This window comes from Gallinula chloropus (genome assembly GCF_964237585.1).
Source record: "Gallinula chloropus genome assembly, chromosome: 4".
In the NCBI taxonomy this organism is placed as follows: domain Eukaryota; kingdom Metazoa; phylum Chordata; class Aves; order Gruiformes; family Rallidae; genus Gallinula; species Gallinula chloropus.
In genome coordinates this window covers 84,510,786-84,534,960 of record NC_140088.1, presented here as the reverse complement: position 1 = coordinate 84,534,960, position 24,175 = coordinate 84,510,786, and the positions used below count along the sequence as shown (strand labels likewise).

Here is a 24,175-nt window from a genome sequence, read left to right as displayed (position 1 = left end):
AACTCAAAAGCAATTCTCATCTGCATTCCTTTTCCACTTACCTCATTTTCAGTTAGGCAGTGAAAATGCAAGTTCCTCCAGTACGCCACGTATGGCAAAAGGTGATTATAATTCACAGGGTTACAGTACAGATGGACACTGTCAGGTTTTATTAATATGATTATATCTGCAAAAAGTAGAACAAATATTATTCCAGCATTAACTCTGCACACAGAGAAGAATTATACAGGCACAAAAAAAAACCCTCCCACAGAAACTGAACAGAAAATGCTTTCCCTACAGTGTACCCCATTAAAAGAAAATTGGTTAACTATTTTATCACACAATGATTCCCCAGTTGTGTAAGAAAGAAACAGTTGGCAGCCATACACAGTTCCAGTGGGTACTTCGTACTGTTCAGAACAATTGTGGGTTTATTCTGAAGTCTTGCACAGAACTTGCATCAGCCTTTCCTTTGGAAAGCCAAGAGTGTCAGAGATGAGTCCTCACAGAGCACTTACAAATCTAAACTACAGTTGCTCATGCCTGGTTATTGCATCAGAAAGTTGCTCTGATTAGTAACTAGTGGTACAGGGTAGGTAGAGTTTTGGGAAAAGAAGGGCATGATAAGCTACAATCACAGTAATTAGCCACCTTTCAATACTGCAAAAGTGAGTTAATACATTAAAGTATAAACCAGCTCAATTACTTTACAACTCCAGAGGGCTGGTCACACAATAACTGACAACACACGTACATGCACACCAAGACTGAACCAGGACTTCTCATAGTGGGCTGTATGTGTCCAGGGGAGGGCATGGAGCAGTAAATGTGTTTAAAAACATAAGTTCTTCAGCAATGTTTTTAAGAACAGGTTTAGGTTTATTTACTGATTTTTGTTTTTAATTTGAGCCACAGCCCTTTTGCTAGCTCACTCTCCAGGAAGACTGAAGAACAGGTTCAAACATTGAGTATGTTACTCACCATCGAGAACTTCTTCAGGAAACCCAGTTCTTTCAAAGTCATTATTACTCTGGTTATACAAGCCAAAAAGCAGATAGTTTGCCAGTTCCCTGCAACCTTCATTGTATCGGCTGTCTATTCCTGCAAAAGCAAAATGAGAAGTGTTGTGTGTCCTAGCACTATACACCCGATAAATGTCATTTCTTCCCTAATAAGAAAACAGGAGTTATTAACTCCCTCACACAGTCAGGGGGCACTTATCCCTATTGACCATACTGGGGAGGGAGGGGAAGGAAAAAAGGAATTTTCTCAAGTTCATTGCCACATACTGACATTCTACCCTAGACCTAAATCCACAGGCATTGCTTAAAACAAAATCATGAAATAAATAAAGTCTAGTGTTCTGCAATGCTCTGCATCCACAGAAGTTCCATTTTTATCCAGCAACTCAAATGTCAACATCTTGTCTGTATGCAGTACACATTCTAATTAATATGTTCTTGATTGAAGCTTCCTAACAAACTAATCCTGTGACCTAAATCTCCTGCTTTAGAATACATGATTAAACATTAGCTTATCGGTATTACAGTGCAATCCCTGAGTCACCAGAAAGCCAGTGTGGACTTCTAACAAATGACAAAAAGGTATTCTCACAAAACATATGGTAAACACACAGCTTCTAAGGAAAGCCCTTTCTGGTCCTTGGAAAAATAAAATTGAAGATCTGGAGCATGAAGAGATCCAAGATTAATACAAGAAAAACCAAAAGAGGCCACACATTTAGGAAGTGGTTTCATCTCACAGTCAGAACTCCCAGTTCTACTGTGGTGAGTCAAGGTTATTCTTCCACAAGTAAAACTATGAAACAACATCCTTGGCATCCACACTTGACAGAGGTCAGGAACCTCAACTGCTACAAAATCTTTCAAACACACTAACATCAGGGTTTCCTACAAAGTTATATTAAGGTTCAGCTGAACGGCTGCAGACTTGTTGCCACTGTCCAAAGAGGAGATCAGTACACCAACAGTGCTGTAACACAGCCAGGATGTCTGGGTTTCAGGACCTGCATTTCAATTCAAACTACTCCAGAGCCACCTGAATGTACCAGAAATTGGAACAAACCCTGGGGTCTCCTTATGAGGCCTCTTCTCTTAAAGCTATGCTCCAGATTTAAAGTGCTGACCAGATGCCGTATCTGCATCCAGCTATTGAATCCCACATCTTAATACACTCCCTTCTTTGTTCAGTAACTGGTATTTGGATAGCTCACATATAATATTCCAAGGCATCAGATATTTGGTGTAAGGCCACAGAAGAAATAAATTCAGTCACTTTAACTGTGGTGACACTATGAACCTCAGTACTACTGCTCCTTACTCATGGTTTCATGGTCATTAGCACCAATAACACATTATAGATAGCATATAGCATTGCATTCCTTCTCAGCCCTCAAAACTCTTTCAAACCACTATCTATGGATCCTCATTCCTCTGCTATCTACCTTCTGTCACTTATCTCCCATTCACACACATGTCCTTGGAGCTGCTCTTTTTAAAACAAGTCACCATTCTGTGTACTAGAAGGTATCCCTTGACAAAGGGAGTATCAAGAGCCACAGCAGTCAGTGAGGTCAGGGCACTGGTGAGACCCAGCACAAGTAAAGCTCGGACCCAGTCACTCACTTCCCCTCTGCTTCACTGCTCTGGTTTTGCTCTGCCAATACTTTTGTTGTATAACCAGACTGCTTTGGCTCTGGGAACTCAAGAGGGAGAAGGCACAGAAGATGGAGGAAAGGGAGAATTTACATTTCCAGCCCCATGAAAGCAGGCATACTAACGTAATCTAGAATTCAATGGGACTAACACTGGTGCCAAAGCCCTTGTCTTTAGGTGGGACTTTAATTACAATCAAGTGTGGAGACTCCATTCTTCCAGGAAGTAGCCATCCCATGGTTGTAGGGAACTTGGTCTAAATGTAATCAGTCTCCCTGAAAGCAGCTATTGCCTTAAAAAGCTAGTGCACACAGTGTCCTGAAGATAATCTGCCTTACTGATTACTTGCCTAACTGAGGCAACTTTTGAAGGGAACCAGATGAGCAATAATCTGGCACGAAGTAGGAGTTAAGATAGTCCCTTTCAGTGGCAGCAAGCTGTTAGACCATTTCTTCTGCAAGCAGCATTCCTTGTTCAGCATCTTTGTTGGAGACATGGACATGGGGATCAAGTACACCCTCAGCAAGTTTTCTGACATCACCAAGCTGTGTGGTGAGGTCAACACACTGGAGGGAAGGGATGTCATCCAGAGGGACCTGGACAAGCTGGAGAGTGATCAGTCTTAGGATATAACAGGTCACTGAAACCAGATCTAGATTGATTGAATGATGCATAATGCTGCTAGATTGTGACTTTTCAAGGCTTCAAGAGCCAGGATCACAAACCTGTCCTCTGCTCTACTAAGTCTTCTGCTGTTTAGTTTAAAGGACAGTATTTTCCAACAACAAAAGCTGGAGAGGGGCTGCTAACAAGGGCAAGGAGGGACAGGCCAAGGAGGAAATAGTTTTAAAATAAAGGAGATTTAGATGAAATATGAGGAAGAAATTTTTTGTGTTGAAGGTGGGAAGCTCTGGCACAGGCTGCCCAGAGCAGCTGTGGCTGCCCCCTCCCTGGCAGTGTTCAAGGCCAGGCTGGATGGGGTTTTGGGCACCCTGGGCTAGCAGAAGGTGCCCATGGTGGAGTTGGAACTAGATGGGGTCCCTTCTAACCCAAAGAAGTTTGTGATTCACAAGCAAACATCATCTCTCATATCAAATGTTAATCGAACAAGGCACCCTCAACTACAGACCAAACAGCATGGATGAAAGCAGCTGTGGCATTTGGACCTTTTCTGATCAGGCTCATTGCTAAGGTTTCCAAAGCCCTAACAGCCAAGGTGGTGTGCTCAGGGATATGCTAAGACAGCAGCACATAGTGAAACAGGAAAAGGAACAGATAATTATAAAGTCTGGAAAATGAGAAGAAAAAAGAGAAACTGTTCTCATGAGAAAGAAAACAGAGTTAAGATGCCACCATCACTTTAAGGGTTGGAGGCTTTATCTGGGTGCACCAGCTCTTCAGGCTTGATGCATAGAAGATCTCCCAAGTTAAACACCAAATCTTTGCATTTCCAGTTAATGACAGAAAGAGGAGAAGAGAAGACAAAAAGATGTTAACAAGGAGGGCAGCTGATAAGCTTAACTCTTACAATTGAGGACATGAGTGAATTTATTGCTTGTAGGACACTGACAGGCTAGCAGGGAAGGCATTAGCTTACCATAAAACCATTAACTCTGCAGAATACTTGGGGTTTGGGGTTTTTAAGGACGCTGTACAGACAGAAGCTTTCATACTGAGGCTCTATTCTACAGAAACACATGGAGTTAAATGAACAGACACAGCGGAAAATAAACAGGAAATGAAACAATGAGAAGATAAGATACCTCCAGAAAGCAAATCAGGAGCCCTCAACAGAACAATAGGGAAGGCTATTAATTAGGAAACCCCCAGCCTGTCTCCAGCTGAGTTTAGTAACTCCCAGCCTGTTCCCAACTCATCACAAGGGTGCAGTTACACAATGACGCAGCCCAACTGCTCACTGCTGCCTGGGGAGCTATTCCTGCGCCTCCTCCTGCAGTCAGAGCTCATGCGACCTCTTAGGGAGCTGATTCAGTTTGCTAAATTGGCAGAAAACAAGTCTGACCAAATACTGGGGGGGGGTGGAGGGGAGCTGGGGAGTGTGAAATCTGTCTGCTCAGTGATGAAGTGGGCGTATGACACCAACCCACCGCCAGCACTGATGCAAAATGCATGTGGGGAGGAAGCAGAGGAAAGGGAAGAGGAGCAGTTGTGGGGCAGGCCAAGGCTCCCTTTTCGTGCTGCAAGAAGCATTCAGCTCAGCCATATCTGTGAGTTCACAGTTGCTAAACTGACATAAACAGAGCCCACAGGTAAAAAAAGGTCCCCTTTTCTTTGTTCCAGCCACACCCTTAAGTATCAAATCAAAGAATAGTTATTCCATAACACATTAAACAGCCCTGTGAGCTCCAGGGACACTAAGGAGGTGGCAGGAAGGGGAGGCTGCAGAGAATGGCCAGATTGCCCAAACCCAGCAGGCAACTGTGGAACTGCCATCTAATAGAAAGGGCAAAATAAACATCAATAACCCATCTCCAGTTGGCAAGGGAATGGAATGAGCAAGGACTGCAATGTACTGGTGTTTCAGCACTGTAAGAGCAAGAGCTCTGTGTAGCATGGATATAATGGATGGGGGAAAATGAAGAGATCTAAAAAAGTAGTAATACATGAATAAAAACCAAGATAAAAAGCCACTGCCACAGCCTCTGAAGTACTCCTGTCTTCTTCATGGAGGACAAGAAAGTAAATATCAAGGTCTAAAAATCTAGCTGTGCTGTGCAGAACTGTTAAAGAGCTTGGTTTACAAACAGAACAGCCACAACCACAGTCAGATTTCTAGATATATCCTACTGAAACCAAATATGTATCATCAGAAATCAAAGCAACTTAACCATGAGCTGACAATCCTTGTTGAAAGGTAAGACACAAGGAGCACTCTTAAAAAAAAGTGTACAGTGTAAATTTAGATAGTTTGATAAACTGTTTTCTTAGCAACTTTCACAGCAACAGACTCCAGCTGAGACACGAGAGCATTTTTAATATGCCTAACAGGCCAACCTCCAATTTTCCTGTCAGTTGTGCTACCTTTTCTCCCCAGCAATGAACACTGGAAGCTACCATTCAGCCATGTTCAAGTAAGGTGACAAGATTTCTTTTTTTAAAAATCAGCTGATTTTAAAAAGTCAGCTTAAATAACTGTACCAATAATCGGTTAGTCCTCATCTCTCCTTGAAACCCCACAAAGCTCTCTTTCATTTCACTATAAAAACTAAGCTACCTGCAAAGATAGGAAAGTTTATATTGTTCAGTTTCACAGGCCAGTATGTAATACTGAAGTAGGGGTGAGGGAAATGCATTAACTCTAGGTCACTAAAGCCCAGTGAAATAACTTGCACCCACTGTAAAACACACGTAGGAGTACCTGCTCTCCCCACAAGTCAGCAGGACTCAAAATGTAAGACTACCTATTTTTTTGTCATCTGAACCTTGTAGTTGAGGCAGATTTAATGCATTTATAGCAGAATGACATGCCTGCTTAATCAGAAGCTATGTGAGAAATTCAGCAGGCTACATTAGACAGGTCAGATCAGACAACAACGGCCCCATTGTGGGTGCTGAAAGAGATTAGTGCAAAGCACAAGTCTAATAACAAATCACACTTCCTATATTTCCATAACAGAACTGCTTATTTGTTAGGAGGTATGGTCTTATGCATGGACTTAAATACTCCACATTACACTGAGGATTACACAAAGCAATTCCTTCTGCCAGGAATGCTCTCCCTAAAGCCATACAGTGTTTTGCATGACTGGGCTTTACTTGTGACTTACTGTAGGTTCAGAGTTAAACAATAGTCAAGAAGTGTTGATGGGGAGATGGCACAATTGCACATATTTTATCAAATTACACTAGCACCAGAAGCAAAACCTGAGTTATATATATATATATAAAATACTCTATAGTTTTATAGATATATATTTATACAGTATTTTTAATATATATTATATATGCTACTGCATAGTTAAGCTTCACTGAAAGGTTCACACAGGAACTTTAGAGACCTTCTAGCTGTAAAGTTATGACTTAGCCAAAAAAAATTCTTAAACTCTTACCCTAGAGACCATGGGATAGGAAGAGGCATGTTACACAGCTGGCATCAACAACCAAAAGAGTGCCAGACTACAGACATTTGCAGTGGTTTTGTGGTTCAGTAACTGAGCTTCTTCAAGTTTTTTTGTACATCATTTAAAATAAACAAACAAGCAAAACAGGCTGTTGTATCACTACTTAATGCAAGCCCATTACTATGCATAGCTTCTTTAAGGCTACATTAGATTTCTCCATCTTTAACTGTAATACATTATTTAAACAATCACTCCTTAGTCCTTTTCTCTAAGGAATTTCAATCATTATTCCTGACCTTTTCCTTTAATATCTTGATAGTGATCATATAATAAGAAACCAGAGTCAATGTTACATATGGAAATGATATTAAATCAGTACAAAAAAACTGTTACTTCCCTAGAGCACACCTGCACATTCAGTTTTATTTCCTATCTCCCTTTCTCCAAACCCTAAAAGAACTAAAGCACTGAAACCACTTGCTGTTTACATGCTAACACCATTTAACTTGTAATTGCTTCCTGGGTTTCTCATGCAACTCTTTACATGCATTTTGATTTCTTCTTCTGATGCAAGACCTCCCTCCCCCTAAATTCAGGTTGTATTAAATCAGAAAACTGCCAGAATATTCCCCACACCATGTCTTAAAAGCCAAGCCTGTTCTCAACCAACAAGCTCTGTAGATCTGCAGAAAAAAACCCTAAAACCCTAACCTTGCCACTCTTCTGCTCTTCTCCATTCCCTTCATCTCATCACCTTCTAATCCCTTCCACTTCCCCACCTCCACAGGAAAAACCAGCTGCAATGCATCTTCAGCCTTCAGCTTTTATGCCAAGCATCAGCTAGACAGCCAACACTGCCCTGACCCCTAAACATTTACTCTAAATAGACACATATTAAATTCTCTCCATCTTTCCTTCAATTTGGGCACTAAAGATCCTCTCTTCCCTCCAGCCACTGACTGAGCTACTATTGCAGCATGTTTGACTCAAATTACTAAACAGGCTTTAGTATTATTTAGGGAAAAGAAGAGCATAACAATCAGATAGCTGTTCACTCACTGAGAAACAGGGCTGGGACTTGGGGCAGGAAGGAGATGAACTTCAGCTTTATGAAATTTATATTATCTTTATCAGTACAGGGAGAAGGAAGGGGGAGAGTGTGGAAGTACAACTAACCCAAAATGCAAAGGATTCCGTCAGGTTGAGATTTGCTGCTCTGTGTCAGGATACTCTGGATGTTTCGAAGGCGGCTGCAGCTGCAAAAGAAAGAGAATTCATCCTTAAGGTCAGTGTTTGAAATGCCCAGATTCAGGAGGTTAAAGAGTTGACCTAGATTTTTTTCATATTTTATAAACTAAGTGGCCACACTTCAACACAGGTATCTTTTGTCTGAAAAGCATTTCAACCTCATATCACACCATCCCCAGATCATTTATTTTTTGCTTGCTAAAAGATGAAGTGCAAAGCCCTGAGAGAAGACTAGAACCTGTAACTACCCCTTCTAACCAAAAGCTCTGTTACTCTCAAACCTCTAGCAAAAATAAATCTATTCAAGTTTCCTCTTACCAGCAACACCCTTTTCTCTACCATAGAATTAGAGAGCAAAGAAACACAGGGCAAGCCATGCCAGAGTAGAAATTTGATAAGGGAAGGGACTGCAGTAGCTCCTACACCCCAAGAGGAATTTGCAAAAGATGAGTTTCAGCACCTCCAGCACCATCAGGATGCTTCCACCCTGTGTAACTACACAATGTGGACACATCCCAGGCCTCTTAGATTAAAGCATAAAGCATTATTTTGCGTAGGGAAGAAGCAGGGAAGGCACACTCTGTCTTCACTATAAAAATTTTCAGGGTCTCATCCGTGTCTGGAAAGCTGGAGAGGGGCTGGTGACAAGGGCAGGGAGGGACAGGACAAGGAGAATTGCCTTCAGCTGCAGGAGGGCAGATGGAGAGGAGATGTGGGGCAGAAATCCTTCCCAGGGAGGGTGGGGAGGCCCTGGCACAGGCTGCCCAGAGCAGCTGTGGCTGCCCCTGGGTCCCTGGCAGGGTTCAAGGCCAGGCTGGATGGGGCTTTGGGCACCCTGGGCTAGTGGAGGGTGTCCCTGACCATGCTGGGGGTTGGAGGGGTGGAATTAGATGATCTTTGGTTTGGGTTGGGAGGGACCTCAATCAGTGATTCTATGATGTTCTCAGTTAATAAAGCACCAGTGTCATGTTATCTGTGGTGTCCCAGTGACACTCTTGCCTACCAGCATCACAAAAACTCAAGTAGGTCACTGAGCCATGATAACAAGCAATACATAGGCAGAAATACAGAACTGAGGGGACCTTCTGACAGAGCATTACAACTTCAGTGAGCACTTCAGGACAGACAGCTCCTGACCATTAAATCTTCTCCTACAATTTAAGCTTTAAGTATTCCAGTTCTTCCATGCATCTGGCCTTTCTCTCTAGACTTTTCCTTAGTCTATAATGGGAAATATATAGCACACACTTTCATTTAGCATAAAAGTGACACTCAGAAAGAGAAGAATTTTTCTTCAATTAACAAATTGAACTTACACTGTTGGGTTTCCAGCCAGCAAGTAAACCATAGCTCAAAACAACTAAGTGAATAATACTTAATGCAAACCATACAACCTGCAGCTTGTTCCCCTCTATACCCAAACAGATGCCTGTACTATTTTCAGAAGATGCATGTTGCCTCTCTCATGACTTCTGTACTAAACCCATGCTTTTCTTCTAAAATGCATGGTTAGGGAAAACTGTAAGCCTGAAGCATAATCTTTGATAGTCTACATTAAAAAGAAAGCAAACAATACTAAGCCTTGCCAAGATTTTCATCATGAAAATAAAATGCTTGTTGTATAAAGCTTAATTTAGTTGTCCCCTATGCACCTTTAAGCCAGGCAAAAGAAAAATCAGCTACAATAGCCACAGGAGCGACATCATTTGTGCTTCTAGGCAACATTTTGTGAGCTTGTTTTAACAAAGATAGAAAGCAAGACATTTCACTGCTGATACAAGTGAATGTGTTTTCTTGTTTATAGTTGTTTGTGTAACTATGAGCTGTTCAGCTCTAGGAAACAAACGTCTCTCACAGCAACGCTGCAACAGAGCTGCTGGAATAAACAATAAATCCTATTTTCATAGGTACTTCAGCCAAGCAAAAAGCAAATAGATCTTTTCAGTAATACTACAATTATCATGCTCTACTTTCTCTGAAAGACAGAAGAAATGTGAAAGGTTTACATTCTAGCTGATATAAGTGCAATTTGAACATCCACAACAGAGACAACATTTGAAGATACTTTCATAGGAAGCACAAAAATCAGTGCAAAACACTCCAGCTTTATTTTTCCTGAGTTTATGTTCCTTATTTGAGTTCTGAATCCCTCAATTATTCTTTTTGTGTGAAACTTCCCAACTCATATTATACTCTGTACTGTACCACAGGATGCTGTCTGTATGAACAGGTATTTTGATCCAGTCTGGGATACAGAAACAGAAATTAAAGCCACAGACAGATGCAAAAAGACACCTAATCAGATGTTGCTGCCCACATAGGACCTCAACAGGCTGGAAATCTGGGCAGTAAGAAACCAGATGAGTTTCAACAAAAGCAAGTGTGTAGAGTCTTGCACCTGGGAAGGAGTAACCACTTGAATCAGTACAGGCTGGGGATGACCTGCTGGAGAGGAGCTCTGTGAAGAAGGACCTGGGGGGTCCTGGTAGATGACAGGGTGGGCATGAGCCAGCAGTGTGCCCTGGGGGCTGAGAGAGCCAACGGGATCCTGGGGGGCATCCGGAGGAGTGTGGCCAGCAGGTCACAGGAGGTGATCCTCCCCCTCTACTCTGCCCTGGTCAGGCCTCACCTGGAGTATTGTGTCCAGTTCTGGGCTCCCTGGGATAAAAAAGACAGGGATCTCCTGGAGAGAGTCCAGAGGAGGCTATGGAGATGATGAAGGGCCTGGAGCATCTCCCCTGTGAGGAAAGGCTGAGTGAGCTGGGGCTGTTCAGCCTGGAGAAAAGAAGACTGAGGGGGGACCTAATTAATGTTTATAAATCTCTTAAGGATGGGATGCAGGGGGAATTAGCCAGCCCCTTTTCAGTGCTCTGTGGGGACAGGACAAGGGGCAATGGCTGCAAGTTGGAGCACAGGAAGTTCTGCACCAACATGGGGAAGAACTTTTCCCCAGTGAGGGTGCCAGAGCCCTGGGACAGGCTGCCCAGGGGGTGTGGAGTCTCCATCTCTGGAGAGATTCCAGCCCCGTCTGGATGCCGCCCTGTGCAATATGAGCTGGGGAGCTGCTTTGGCAGGGGGGTTGGACCCCATGAGCTCTGGAGGTCCCTTCCAACCCCTGTGATTCTGTGATGTCTGTGAAAGAAACACTGAACTTTAGGCTGCCCATTTTAGCAACTCCTAGGTATTGGTTCTTTAAATCCCAACCCAAACCTGAACCTCACAGCTATCCAATCTTAACATTTTTTATATCTTTTTCTGGAAGCTTTTCATCCCACCATTAAACAGAACCCCAGACTAGGTAGGTGAGAGATGATCCACTATGGAAAGCTTGTATTACTATACTGCCCATGTCACAAGATCAAGAAAAGAAAAAAAAATGCTAGACTTCTTCACTGTGAGTAGAAACAAATTTAGAGTTATTTAAGGACCAGCTACAGGCAAGAAGAATTGCTGCAGCCTCTGCAAAACACAGAAAATAGAATGCTTTGTACAAAGTCCTCATGAAAACAAAAATGCTTTGCAACTTATGTGCAGGACTGTGTGACAGAAACCCTGGCTTCCCAAGATGGTTTGAAGGACAGACTGAAAGGACTGTGCCCAAGGACTTTGGCAGTGACACAACAAGCAACTTCCAGACTGACCTTTATTAATGCATTTACCATATCAGAGGATGCAACTTCCAAGCTTCTGCTCAGAGTGAGAAAAGAAACTGTCATCATGAAAAAAATATTAGGAATGCTTCCAGAATGTACAAGGTAATTTTTTCAGTAAACTCCCCTCAGAAACAAGAGGGAAAAATTCCTCTACTGCTAAGAAGTGTTCAACTTCTACTGTCAAGGCAAATTTACATAATGCTCCAGCCAAAGACAGGTTTTTCTGGATTGTAAAACATTTATAAAACCCCTTATGCACTACACAAACAGCACAAATGTATACCTTGATTTTGCTATCATTTTTTTCCCCCTACGCTGATCACTGCTGAAGGAACTACTAGACACAGCGTAGACAGAGAACACGTATGGAAACTCCTTGTAAGAAACCCACAAGGGAAAGATGCTCCCATTTATTAAAAAATATTACTGTATGATACAAGGTATGTTATTGCTAAGACTTTCAATTTTTAACTTCATAGAATCATAGAATGGTCTGGGTTGGAAGGGACCCCAAGGATCACAGAGCTCCAACCCCCCTGCCACAGGCAGGGACACCAACCTCCAGGCCTGGAGCTACACAAGGTTGCCCAGGGCCCCATCCAACCTGGCCTTGAACACCTCCAGGGACGGGGCATCCACCCCCTCTCTGGGCAGCCTGTTCCAGCCCCTCACCACTCTTTCCGTAAAAAACTTCCCCCTAATATCTAATCTAAACCTTCCCTCCTTTAGCTTTAGTCCATTCCCCCTTGTCCTGCCATTATCTGCTCTTTAAAAAGTCGAATCCCTTCCTGCCTATAAGCTCCCTTCAGGCACTGGAAGGCTGCAATGAGGTCCCCCCACAGCCTTCTCTTCTCCAGGCTGAACCAGCCCAGCTCCCTCAGCCTCTCTTCATAGGGGAGCTGCTCCAGCCCTCTAATCATGTCTGTGGCCTCCTCTGAACCCTCTCCAACAGTCCCACATCTTTCTTGTACTGGGGCCCCAGCTCTGGACACAGGACTCCAGCTGGGGCCTCACAAGGGCAGAGCAGAGAGGGACAATCCCCTCCCTGACCCTGCTGCCACCCCTCTTCTGATGGAGCCCAGGACACCATCGTCCTTCCGAGCTGCAAGAGCCACTGCTGGCTCATGTTAAGTTTCTCATCCACCATGACACCCAGATCCTTCTCAGCTGGGCTGCTCTCCAGGAGCTCTTCCCCCAGTCTGTAAATATGTCTGGGATTCTCCTGGCCCAAGTGCCACACCTGACACTTTGTGCTAAGAACCTTGTGCTAACAGCCTGAACAAAAGGGACACCTGATCAAATACCTTTGTCCCCTAAAAAGAAAAATTAGCATAATGAACCTGTGCTGTGGGACCAGAGCAGAGCAAAACATACAAAATTTTTATGTTTCTTGAGCTCTGTGAAAATACTTTTTGATCTGTTCAAGTAAACTGGGGGAGTGAGGGGGGGAATGAAGGTGCAAAGACATAATTGCAGGTTCGGTGGGGTATTTCTTCCCCTTAAGTTTTGATTTAAGGTTTGGAATTTTACTCTTCTAGAATTACTTTCCGTATCTTAAACGGGTATCATAACCTTGGTGCACTCCTTAAAATGTGTAAAACTCTCCCATTAAGCTGCTAAGAAATTTCTGCCCAGCAAAGTTGCATGTCAGTGCCCCATTTCCTTCAGGAGACAGTCCTGACAGAAAAGGAAAAAGCACAGGGCAAATGAGACATTTGTTATTTCATAAAGAGATATATGACCATAAAGATGTTTCTTTCAGTCTTAATAACAGCAGGATATTTTCCCTTGCCTTAGAAGGAGTTTATTGTCAACATCATTTCAAGTGTGTATAAATCATTACATTCAAAGGTTGCCATTAAAAACAGAAGACTTCTCTGTCTGAAGAAAGACGTTATTCAGAAATAGTGAAGAGAATAATTAGAATTCTTACTACACACTTTGAAACAATGCAGGCTAAACTGTGCATAAAGTCAGAGCAGAAAAAGATGGCATTTTAGTGCATTTTGCCTTGAACAGTCATCTGGCAAAACCGAAGAAACCATCCTGGGAACAGAATTCCACAGCTTTTCCCGCCTCCAAAGCAAATGCCCTACTGAGGGTACTGACTTTTACTCCTTTTCATTTCACTCCAGTAACACAATTTCAAGCAGAAGCAACAAAGAACAACCTCCACATGACAGCGTAACGCTCTGGGCTTCAGGATGCTTTCCTGGAAGATGCAGCTCTGTATTCACCCAGACACGTAACCACAGCTAAATTTTACAGTAGCTTGATCCTGAAAACTCATTAGCTTTGTTCATCAACACAATGACTTGAAGCCCTTCTAAGGACCCCCCAAATTCCTGGACCTCAATGAAACTTGGACAAGACATGAGCTGTGAGCTACTTAAACCAACCCATTCCAACCATTCCCAACGAGAGAACCACAGACAGCCAGGCTGCTTTAGAAGTGGATGAAGAGTTGATGGAGGTGAAGTGGGAATTTTTCCAACAAGCCACTCTGCACAGTAGCTGCAATTCCTCCATTGGCAAAGCCAGCAGAAGCCAACGGTGCTGCAAGGGGCTGTCTCATCCTTCTCACTGCCTTTGTTTGTATCTGCACTAATAATCTTGGAAGCCATGTGTCAAGTCAGATCAGCTTATGGAGCCAAACAAACTCTAGCCCAGGAATTAATAAAAATAAAAATAAAATAAAGAAATATTTTTTAAAAAATAAAAATATTAAAATAAAAAATTAAAATAATGTTGATCTGACTGCTGATGAGAGCAGGTCAGAAAGCAAAGTCACATTTTGGGGTGGCATCTGCCACTGAAGTGTGGTTGGGTTAATTACAAAACTATACGATGAGGCACTTGATATTCTGCTAATCTTGGACTAGATCCAAAAAAAAGGGGGGGAAGATAATTGACAATCATTAACTTCGAAGAATTAGTGCTCATCTGTTCACATGTCTTCATACTAATTATGCAAAGTACCCTGCTTTACAACAGTCTATCCTGTCACAACTCAGCGACAGACACGGCGCTGCAAGCCATGTACGCTGGCAAACACAGCGATCATTAACAACTGGCGTGTCTCAATCAGCAGGAACAAGTGCTTTCTTTCTAAATAATACCACACACTATTTTAATTTTCATGTTATTTCTGTTTCCACACTGTGTTACTCTTTTTCCTGCACCCCTTGCCTCTAGCTGCATCTATTCCACCCATGAGCATCCCTTCCTCAACGTCGTCATCCAGCGGTACTTAAGCGGCCACGATATCAGCATCGATCCCTGATTGATTCCCAGGGGCTGGCTTACCATAGGTCTGGGTTAACCTGCAATTCAGCTGACAAAGGATGCGATTTCCAGTAGGTTTTGCTTCATCTTGGCAGATGTTACGCTCCTCCCCCACAAAGGGAAGGCAGTCTTAAAAACCCACACGTGGTAAAGCTTTGACAGAGAGCAGCGAACGTGGGGGATAATCAGAGACACCCCTGGCAAGCTCCTGCAAAGCCTCACGGTAACAAGGCTCATCTTCAGGGAAGGATATGAATATAGATTTGTGCTGGGTACCTAAGACAGATGCTGGTTTTAATGTTAAGTGCTTGATTGTTAAGCAAATAAATAAAATGGCAAAATAAAACCAGGTTTGGTGGTTTTCCCCCAAATCTCAGTGCTTGTTAACTTGCTGACACTTAACACGTGTCCACCCTACCTCCAAAAAATCAGTTCTGTTTTTCAAGGCCTTTTGTTGACCTCACAATTCCTACCAACAACATTATCAACATTTGCTTATGTTAGAGCATGGGATTTCTCAGGATTTCCCACAGTGACATTTTCACCATCTTAACATACTTGTGAAAAGAGAAACCAGGGGTCAGGCATAGTTAAAGACTCACAGAATTTCATTTCTTTCAAAAGCAGTTTATTTGAAATTTACTATCCAGCTTGAACAACAACAACAACATGTTCAGTTTTATTTTTCTTCTTAGCTCACCAAAACAAACCACAGTTTTACTGTTTGGCACTCACAAATAACAATGGCCTTCCCCCACCTTAAAATACATGACCATTTTCCAGCTGTTTTCAAAATTTCTCTACAGTGAACATGACTGTGAATAGGAGATCTTGCAACCTTAAAAATACTTAGCATGCTTAGCAGCAGTAAAGGGGCAAATATTAAAACTGGGCATAAAGGAAGAAATTTTAACTCTGTGTGTTTTGTGGGACCAAATTCTTTGCTGCCAGATTTCAAACGATCAGTAATACACTCAGTTCTGCAATTCAGAGACCTCAAAGCACATAGGAACAAACATGAGCCAGCCTCTCCTTACCAAACATTTGGGACTAGCTGGTGCCACTTCCAAATTACAAGCTTGTTCAGCATCTTTGGCACTTCAGCCCCATTTGTTACAAATGCAGGTCAATATTCATACTGGTATTTTACATGACCATGAGGGATAGCGAAGCCCTTTGGCACACTTGTATGTTGTAAGCAGCTCACAGATAGGACCTCGACATCAGCTAATGGGCTGGAAACAAGTGAAGTTCTTCCTTAGGTGCAACCAAATGGCAGGTTGCCCATCACCTACACGCACGTAGGTGCCAGTTTGACCTGCAGCCTTAGCACAGCCTCTGTTTAACAGACTGATTTACAAACAGCAGCTCTGTATTTTCACCCTAGTAAATCGCAGCATCTTATCAAGGCTGCCTACTCTTCTCCCCCTCCCCAAATCCCCCCCCACACTGTCACCTGAGAAAGTGACAATATTTGAAGAAGCAGGAAAGACTAGCAGCTGAGGGTCATTACTCTGCCATGGGTCTGATCAGAGAAACAAGGCAAGCTCCAGCACAGAACAGGCGTTAAGCTACACCATGCCTTCAGGCTGAATTGCCTTCCAGAGCCCATTACTACACCGCAGCCACCCGGCCAGAAGCTTCTGCCCTCAGTTCAAGCTGACCGATCGCAAAGGGGTGACGGGCTGAAGCTCCACAGCCCGCTGAGCGAACACAACAGCTCTGCTCCTCTCCTTGGCAACTTCTCCTTCTCAAGTGCTTATTCCAACTTTCTGTTCCTATCAACCATATAGTCCCACATCCCTCTCACCGCTGGCCCCAGCCCAGCACTCAACAGACCCTAATCCATCTTGCTTCCCTAACAGGGTAGAAACCCATCCAAGTTCAAAGAACAGGGTCTCTTTCTCTTCCCCTCCCACCCATGCTGCACCCCAGCAAGTTAAATCAGCTCTTTCTTTCTTACAGAGCTAAAACACAGTGCATTCCTTCAAAATTTGAGGTGACAAGGCACTATTACAGCATCCCAAACCTCGGCATAATTACACAAGGAACACATGCTTACAAACTGTTAATATTTCAACACAGATACGTCTGCCACTACAACTGGTTGGGAAACCACAACTCTCTCCTCCCTGCGGTACCACGCTCCCAAACACCCCCACCGACTGCTCCTCTGAAGCTGCAGGCAAAGAGCCACAAGTCTAACCGCTATGTGATTAAAACCAGAAGGGTTTAGAGGATGCTAATATTAGGTATACAGGCAAAAGACAACATAAAAATGAACCCAAGCATTCATTGTGCAGATCTCCACAGAGAGACATGGCAAGAAGTAAACTGTGATGTGTTACAAACGTGTAATTAATAATGAGGATTTGCCTGCTCTATTTTACATAGAGGTAATGCAAAATTGGGTGGGTCCAGAGCCCTACCAAACAAATTCACATTCATTTCAGATGGTGATATTTAACAAAAGCACCTAATAGAAAATTTGGTCAGAAATGCATGTATTCTTAAGGAAAACACTCGTTCCCTACTTAACAGAGACACATGAAACATGACATCACCTTCTAAAAAAAGCATACCCTTTTTTGGGCAATGCTCATCTCTTAACTAAGAGATTTAAACTTTTTTTCCCCATTTTATTTACAAAACCATTCTTTGTTTGCTTTTCTTGTTACAATGCTGAGGGTCATCCCGGTAAATACCAGCTCCCAACCCCACCATACAGCACACCAAAACTCTGCAGTATGTGGAAGAACTCCAAGAATTATCTCTGGCAGTTTCTCCATTCTTTATATAGTCTTAAGAATTTTTCCGTTCCTGTTTGGGACTTGGGGGCGGGGTGGAGAGCAACAGATTGTTTTGTTTTAAGTTATTTTTATTAACTGTCGGGTATCTGCTGACTGCTTGGGAAATTTATTGCAAAGGCTGGCCTCCCTGCCTCCATCTGGCCTGAAAAAAAATTATAAAAACCAAACCATGGGATGAAAAAAAAAAAATTGAAGGGATGAGATGCCTCCTGCCAACCCGCCAAATTACAGATGCTGCCTGGATCTCCCAGCGGAGCTCAAAAGCTTGCAGATGTTCAGACAGTCTCAATGTTCTCATGACAACTCTAAAACAGGATCTCAGATTACAAAAATCACTCAGAGAGAAGGGCTGGAGTGGAAACCATTTTCTCTTTCAGCTTGGTGTTCTTTTACTGATCATGAATTTTTACATGCCTTGCAGCTATAAACAATTACTAAGCCCTTTCTAAGCAAATGAGATTCATTTATTTGGTGAAAAAAGGAAAATATTTTAAAAAGGTCACTTTTCCTTCCCTCTGATGATCAATTCAATTTCTAACCACAGGCAGAGAGGGAACAGGAGCAGCACAGAACAGCCATGTTCATGTGTTTGAAGCAAACAGAACGCCCTCCATTTCTCTCCCACAGTGCAGAATTTCCCATTTCACAGGCATACCAGATGAAAAGTAAAAACGCTTTTATCCCCTCCTTGAACATAATAAACCCCTCTTTTGTTGTTTCTGATGTAAAAGCTGTGACAAACACATAACCATTTTTAATACCCAGGCAGCTTGGCCAACTGTTTGTTTGCAATTTACGTGCAGTTTACATGCAATGTCCCAGTTTCTCCATTATCTGACTCCATGCTGGTGAATACTTCCACCTATTGTGCTACAGCAATTGAATGCAACAAGCACTTCAGTTCCTGAGCTGCTCTCTGTGATATTCAGACACTTCAGATAATACCCCATACCCTGAAACACACATGGGTGCACCTTAAGTCTTTCAAAGGAAACAGAGCTCTAGCAACCTAAGGATACCTGAGCTGACACCCGAGCTCCCATAGAGCCGACACTATCAGCTGGCATGTCCCCACACCCCACCTCTTGTCAAGCTCTATCCTCCATGTTTCTGAAGCTCACAGACTGTTACTGCATTCATACCCCCAAGCAGTTCACCCCAAGCCACCCAGCAGGTACCCACAGAAACACACCATCTCCTTTCTCTCCCCAATCCTTCAACCTCTCCCAAATCTCTGCTGTCGCTACCCTAAATCCACCTTTCCTACCTTGCACAAGCTTTTTTTCCCCCCCTACTTCCAAGGAATCCCCCACACCCACCCCCTCCCAAACAGACCCAGGCTTAGCTCCCCACAGTACCACCACCCCAAGCCCACTCACTCCAGTACAGCCCAACTCCAAGGTCCCCAAACCTCTCTTTTTGGTCCCCTGCCCCCCAGTCCATCGCACCCTCCTCCTGCAGGATTCAGGATTCACCAATCCCTCCGCCCACAAGGTCAAGTCAGGATGGCCAACCACCCTGCCAAGGCCATCAACACCTCTCTCCTGGCAGCCACCTGCAAAATCAGCCTGTCCTGACAGTGCCCCAGCCCCTCAAACGCTGCTCCTAATGCTCCAGCCCCCTATAACCACCCCAACCCCCTTAATGACTCCAAATCCCCCCACGATAACGCCTAAACCCCCCTGATGCCCCCTGCACTCCACAAAACCTCTCCTGACAGCCCCAGCCTGCCTCAGCACCTCCAAAGCCCTTAACCTCCCCCCCCTCTTCCCGCCGGCCCCCCCAACGCCCTTCACATCCTATTTCCTTCCCAATCGCATCACTGCCCCCAGCTCTCTGACCGCCCCGCCGGCTCCTCTCCCACCCAAGCCCCGAACGCAGCCAACCGCTCCCCATCAGCTCTCCCAAAGCCTCCGCGTCTCCTCCCTCCGTTCCCCCAGCACCCCTCCCAGCCCAGCCCAGCTCCACCGAGCCCTTGCCATGCCCCCGCTCTCCTTCACAGCCCTGACCCCTCAGCCGGCCCCACAACACCTGGCCCGGCCCCACCCCGACAGCCCCCTCAGCGCAGTCCGAAGCCCAGCCCAGCCCGGCCCTTCGCCGTCAGCTCCACTGCGGCCCCCAACCCCGGCCAACGCCCTTCCCCGAGGGCTCCCCGCCGCTTCCCGTTACCTGACGAATGCCTCGGCGGCCCGGGGGCGGCGCGGCGAGGGGCGCGGGGCCGGCAGGAGGAGCGCAGAGCGGCCGCACAGCGCCATAGCGACAGCGATGCGGCGAGGGGAGGAGGGAGCCGGCAGCACTGCGGCCGCGGCGCCCCGCCCCGCCCCGCCTAGCCCCGCCCCGCGTCGCACGTACCACCGCACTCCCCGCCGCGGGGGGGGGGGGGGGGGAGCAGCGGCACGGCAGCGCCTCTGCCCGCGCTCTCTCCGCCTTTCCGAACACGCAGAATCCAGCCCGACCTTCTCTTCGACGTACGCGGAGCGGCGTCGGGAAGGGTTCTGCCGCCGATGACAGATGAGAGCAAACACAATGGGGAACATGGCTGTCCCCCCCTCCGCGAGGCATGGGCTCGTCCAACTGCTGCCCACCGTGCACACGCTCCCCCGGCGCAGGGCTGGTTCCACCCTCCCTGCTGTTCGTGGGTGCGCCCGGCCCCCACCAGCGCGGCGTGGGCTCGTCCGGCCCCCCGATCCCCGCATCGAGCCCCCCCCCGCCCCCACGTACACCCTTCCCCGGTCTCCCTTCCCCGGATCGCCACGCCCCAACACCGCGGCAGCCCCGTCCCAGCACCCTTCCGAGGAGAGACACCAGCACCCCTGCTACTTCCCATGGTTCCTCCCTTGTTAGCCCCCCCCCCCCCCAAATAAGCCAGCACCCCCAAATAAGCCCCCACCCCCTTTCCACCCAGCTCCCATCTGCTCATCGCCCGGTCTGTGCCAGCCGTGCCAGCACAACATCCCCCATGGACACGTTTCATCCGCTTTACACCAGAAACCAGGGTGTACACGGGCCGAGCAGAGCCCCCTTTGCCTCCTCTGCCCTGCCCTGTCCTGGCCGGTTTGTGGGTGCCAGATTGTGACATCCCCACCTGCCTTCCCCAGTCTTCCCCATTTTCCTGTCATTGCATCTTTCCACCATCCCCTTGGGCATCACTGCGGGGATAAAGCAGAGCCAGCACCCCAGTTTCCAGCCCTGTGGATGCCAAAGCAGGGATTTTAGGTCCTGCACATAAACACCTCCAAGTATCCATGATTAAAGGACTGAGGTCAACACGATGAGGGGCAGAATATGGACCTGGGGTTTGGTGAACAATGCAGGGGCTTGAAACCTATTCATGACTGGCAGTGGGGACCACATCCTTCTCCTTCTCCATCCTCCTGCCTCGTCACCATCGCCTGGGTGAAAGGAAGGCTGCCCCACGGCATGGCAAGCTGTTGAGTAAGCATTAAGGAAACCCAAATTCGCTGTCACCACTCATCCCCCCCCACGTGGTGCTCCCTCCCCAACCCCCAGAAGGCCCCACATTAATTGATGATGGCTGAGTTCTCTGCACTCATTGCCGTCCCCGTTAATCACCCTGGCTCCTCATTCCTCCTGGAGAGCAAGATAAGACCACTCATCTGCATCTTTAATTAGGCTAGGATTTGCCAGGAGCAGCAGAAAGCCTCAAATCTGCTGCCTTCAGGCATGACAGAGACACGGGCTGCTACGAGCAAACTCCTTCGTGCTTCACAATGGACCCCAGTGCAAACAGGGAGCGTTTGGGGAGCGATCACAGGCTCTGTGCCCCGTGCACACCTCACTCATAACTCAGTGCTGCTGAGAACACTTCCCAAAGTGTCATTTCTTTTTTTGTTTTGGGGTTTTTTTTCCCCCCTCAAAACCCAAATTGGACTTTGCTCACTGCTGCAAGCAGAGAAGACAAGATAAATATGCTGGGCCATGACCCAGCTGCCCCAGGGCAACCAGGAGGGATTTTAGCTGGCCTTGCCAATAAAGCTCAGGTGGGTTTGATGTACAGATGTCCCTAAGCCACGGGTTATGCTACCCAGCCCCATCCCATGGGGAGCTGGCACCGCCTCCACCTCCCAAGTTTCAAAGCATCCCCCTGGGCATGCTTTGAAATGTGCTTGCTAAGGCAATGTCAGCAGTTGGAACCAGAGCACTGAAAGGAAAAGCAGGCACCTTCAGTGTTCCTCATCATTGCCAAAAAGCCTTGTCTTCCCTCCAGAAAGCTCCTAAACCGCAGCCCTCCAGCCTCTCTTGTTGTATGCTGGATGGGGCAGTCTCCTGCAGAGCTGGTCGTTCCCACCCTAGTCCATGGATCACCAGCCTCCAAAAAGCTTTCCCAGACTCCCTCCACATCTGTTGCTCATGCAGGGAAGGGGACGTGACCTAACAGCATGTCCCTGCTGTCCTTTTCTTGGAATAAGCACCTCACTCAACATTTGGATGCTGTGTTTGCTCTTTCCACCTTCTCCTTGACATGAAACCAAGACCCTGATGACCATGATCCATCATGATCATGTTCCTGCACATCTCCAGAGCCCGACACACAACAAGGCTATGGTGAGAGATGAAAGGAGAGGGGAAAAGGATCTTCTCAGGATGGAGGTTAGCTCAATTTTGTATCCAAGACTCTTTTTTTCAGCCAACAAGGGAAAATATTTCACACCACTGGTGCTCTGCATCAGGCTGTTACCTGCAGACTTGCATTTCCTTGGATGCAGGGCAAGGAAAAAGCCAATCAGCAGCCTGGAAAAGACCCAACAGAGAGGTCAGACTTCCTGGAGAAGGAGGGAAGGAGAAGGGGTGTCTGGCAGCATGGCTGGGAAAGGACACGTCAACTGTTGTTCCTGCTCCCTGGCTTCCTGAGCTTTGCTGTCCCACTATTGTTCCATGTTTTGAAGGCTGAAAAAGCTGAATAAAATCTGTAACAATTGCCAAAGAAAGGAAGAGGAAAGCAGAGAGCTTTGGAAAAGGGAGAGAGCTGCCACTGACGTTCCTTGTTGGGTCCTCCTGACCTACCTCCTGACCTAGATCTTGTCCAACAGTAAACCACCAAATCTGGGTTAAGTCTCTGCTTGCTTGACCTGATAGGGCTCTCAGCATGGGTACCTCAGCATTGGCATCTGGCCATGGAAACAGCTGCCTTCTCGCCCTCTCCCATGAATACCTTTTTATTTTTAGTAAATCCCTGCTGCACCGATGGAGAAAACAATGTTGGATACACAGAGGCCAAAAATACACGTTGCCCACCCCAAGATATGCACCTGGAGAGGTCCTGCATTCATTCCCCCACCCACGAGGGGCACTTAAACTTGGTTGGCTGCTACTCAGGGCTGTGCTTTATTAAAACAATTAGTGCATATATCCCATGCTGCTGGCAAGTGCATGACCCTTCCTTGTGAAAGGCATTGGGCCACCAGCTCTGCTGGCTGTGGGAAGGGAAGGCTTTGATGTCCTGGTGCATGCCAAGGAGCCATTCACAAGCCATCCTAGAGGACTCTCCAGGATGATGGAACCCCCCCTTTACCATCAGGAAGCCCTGTCTCCATCCCTTGTAGTCAACCCCAGAAATAAAACTGGAGGTGAAAGCTCCAGCTCTGATGTCCTGGTGCATGCCAAGGAGCCATTCACAAGCCATCCTAGAGGACTCTCCAGGATGATGGAACCCTCCTTTACCATCAGGAAGCCCTGTCTCCATCCCTTGTAGTCAACCCCAGAAATAAAACTGGAGGTGACAGCTCCAGCTCTGATTCTCATGACAGTGCCAGGCACAGCTGAGCTGCAGCTGGTAACTGGTAGCAGTGACAGCACAAATAGAAACAAACAGAAAAAAAGCTTTATGGCTCACACAAATCTCTCTGTCAGCTTCCAGCTTCCTATGAGCCAAGGATCCATCATTTGGGGCTTTTAATTCTTTTTATCTTATCCCTCTGTAGCATCAAGGAGCCATTTTCCTGCCATAACAGCACTTTCAAGGAAATAATTCAGACTTCTTAGAGAGAAAAACCCAAAAGCGTGCCATGCCTGCGTGGTAGACAAACAAGGGGTTCTTCATAAGGATTAGTTTTCCTTCATCCTGTTCAGATTTATGGGATCCTGTTGTGTTTATGGGATTCCATAAATGTTTCAGCAGAGTCCACCCTCCAGGCAGTGCCCTGAGAGCAGCGGATGTTCGTACCAAGAGCAAACTTGCTGCCTACAGAGCTCTTCATGAAAAATTTATGAATAGCACCAGAGAGGGATAAAACAAAAAAACTGTAACAAAACTTTCCCACTTTTTACCTCAGGAGGGAAAATATAATAAACAAGGATGGTGATAAAACCCCTCCTGCTCCATTTATCCAAGTTCTTCAGGCTAAAAGATCTTAGTTCTTCTCAAGTGCTATTTTGAGAGGAGAGATATTAAGATTTCCTCCACCCATAAATTATTGTTT

At 45.7% G+C, this 24,175-nt stretch overlaps 1 protein-coding gene across 1 annotated transcript in view; it reads right to left on the bottom strand.

Annotated features, from left to right (window-relative positions):
* Positions 1 to 19,990, bottom strand: part of DNAAF9 (dynein axonemal assembly factor 9) — a gene marked incomplete at its 5' end in the record, with an annotated part of 75,360 nt that extends 55,370 nt beyond the window's left edge. Inside the window, 4 exons of the mRNA XM_084263515.1 lie at positions 42 to 166; positions 964 to 1,083; positions 7,916 to 7,995; positions 19,905 to 19,990. Of these exons, the coding sequence (XP_084119641.1) occupies positions 42 to 166; positions 964 to 1,083; positions 7,916 to 7,995; positions 19,905 to 19,990 (411 nt within the window). The remainder of the gene's footprint in view (positions 1 to 41; positions 167 to 963; positions 1,084 to 7,915; positions 7,996 to 19,904) is intronic.
* Between the last annotated feature and the right edge of the window lie 4,185 nt (positions 19,991 to 24,175).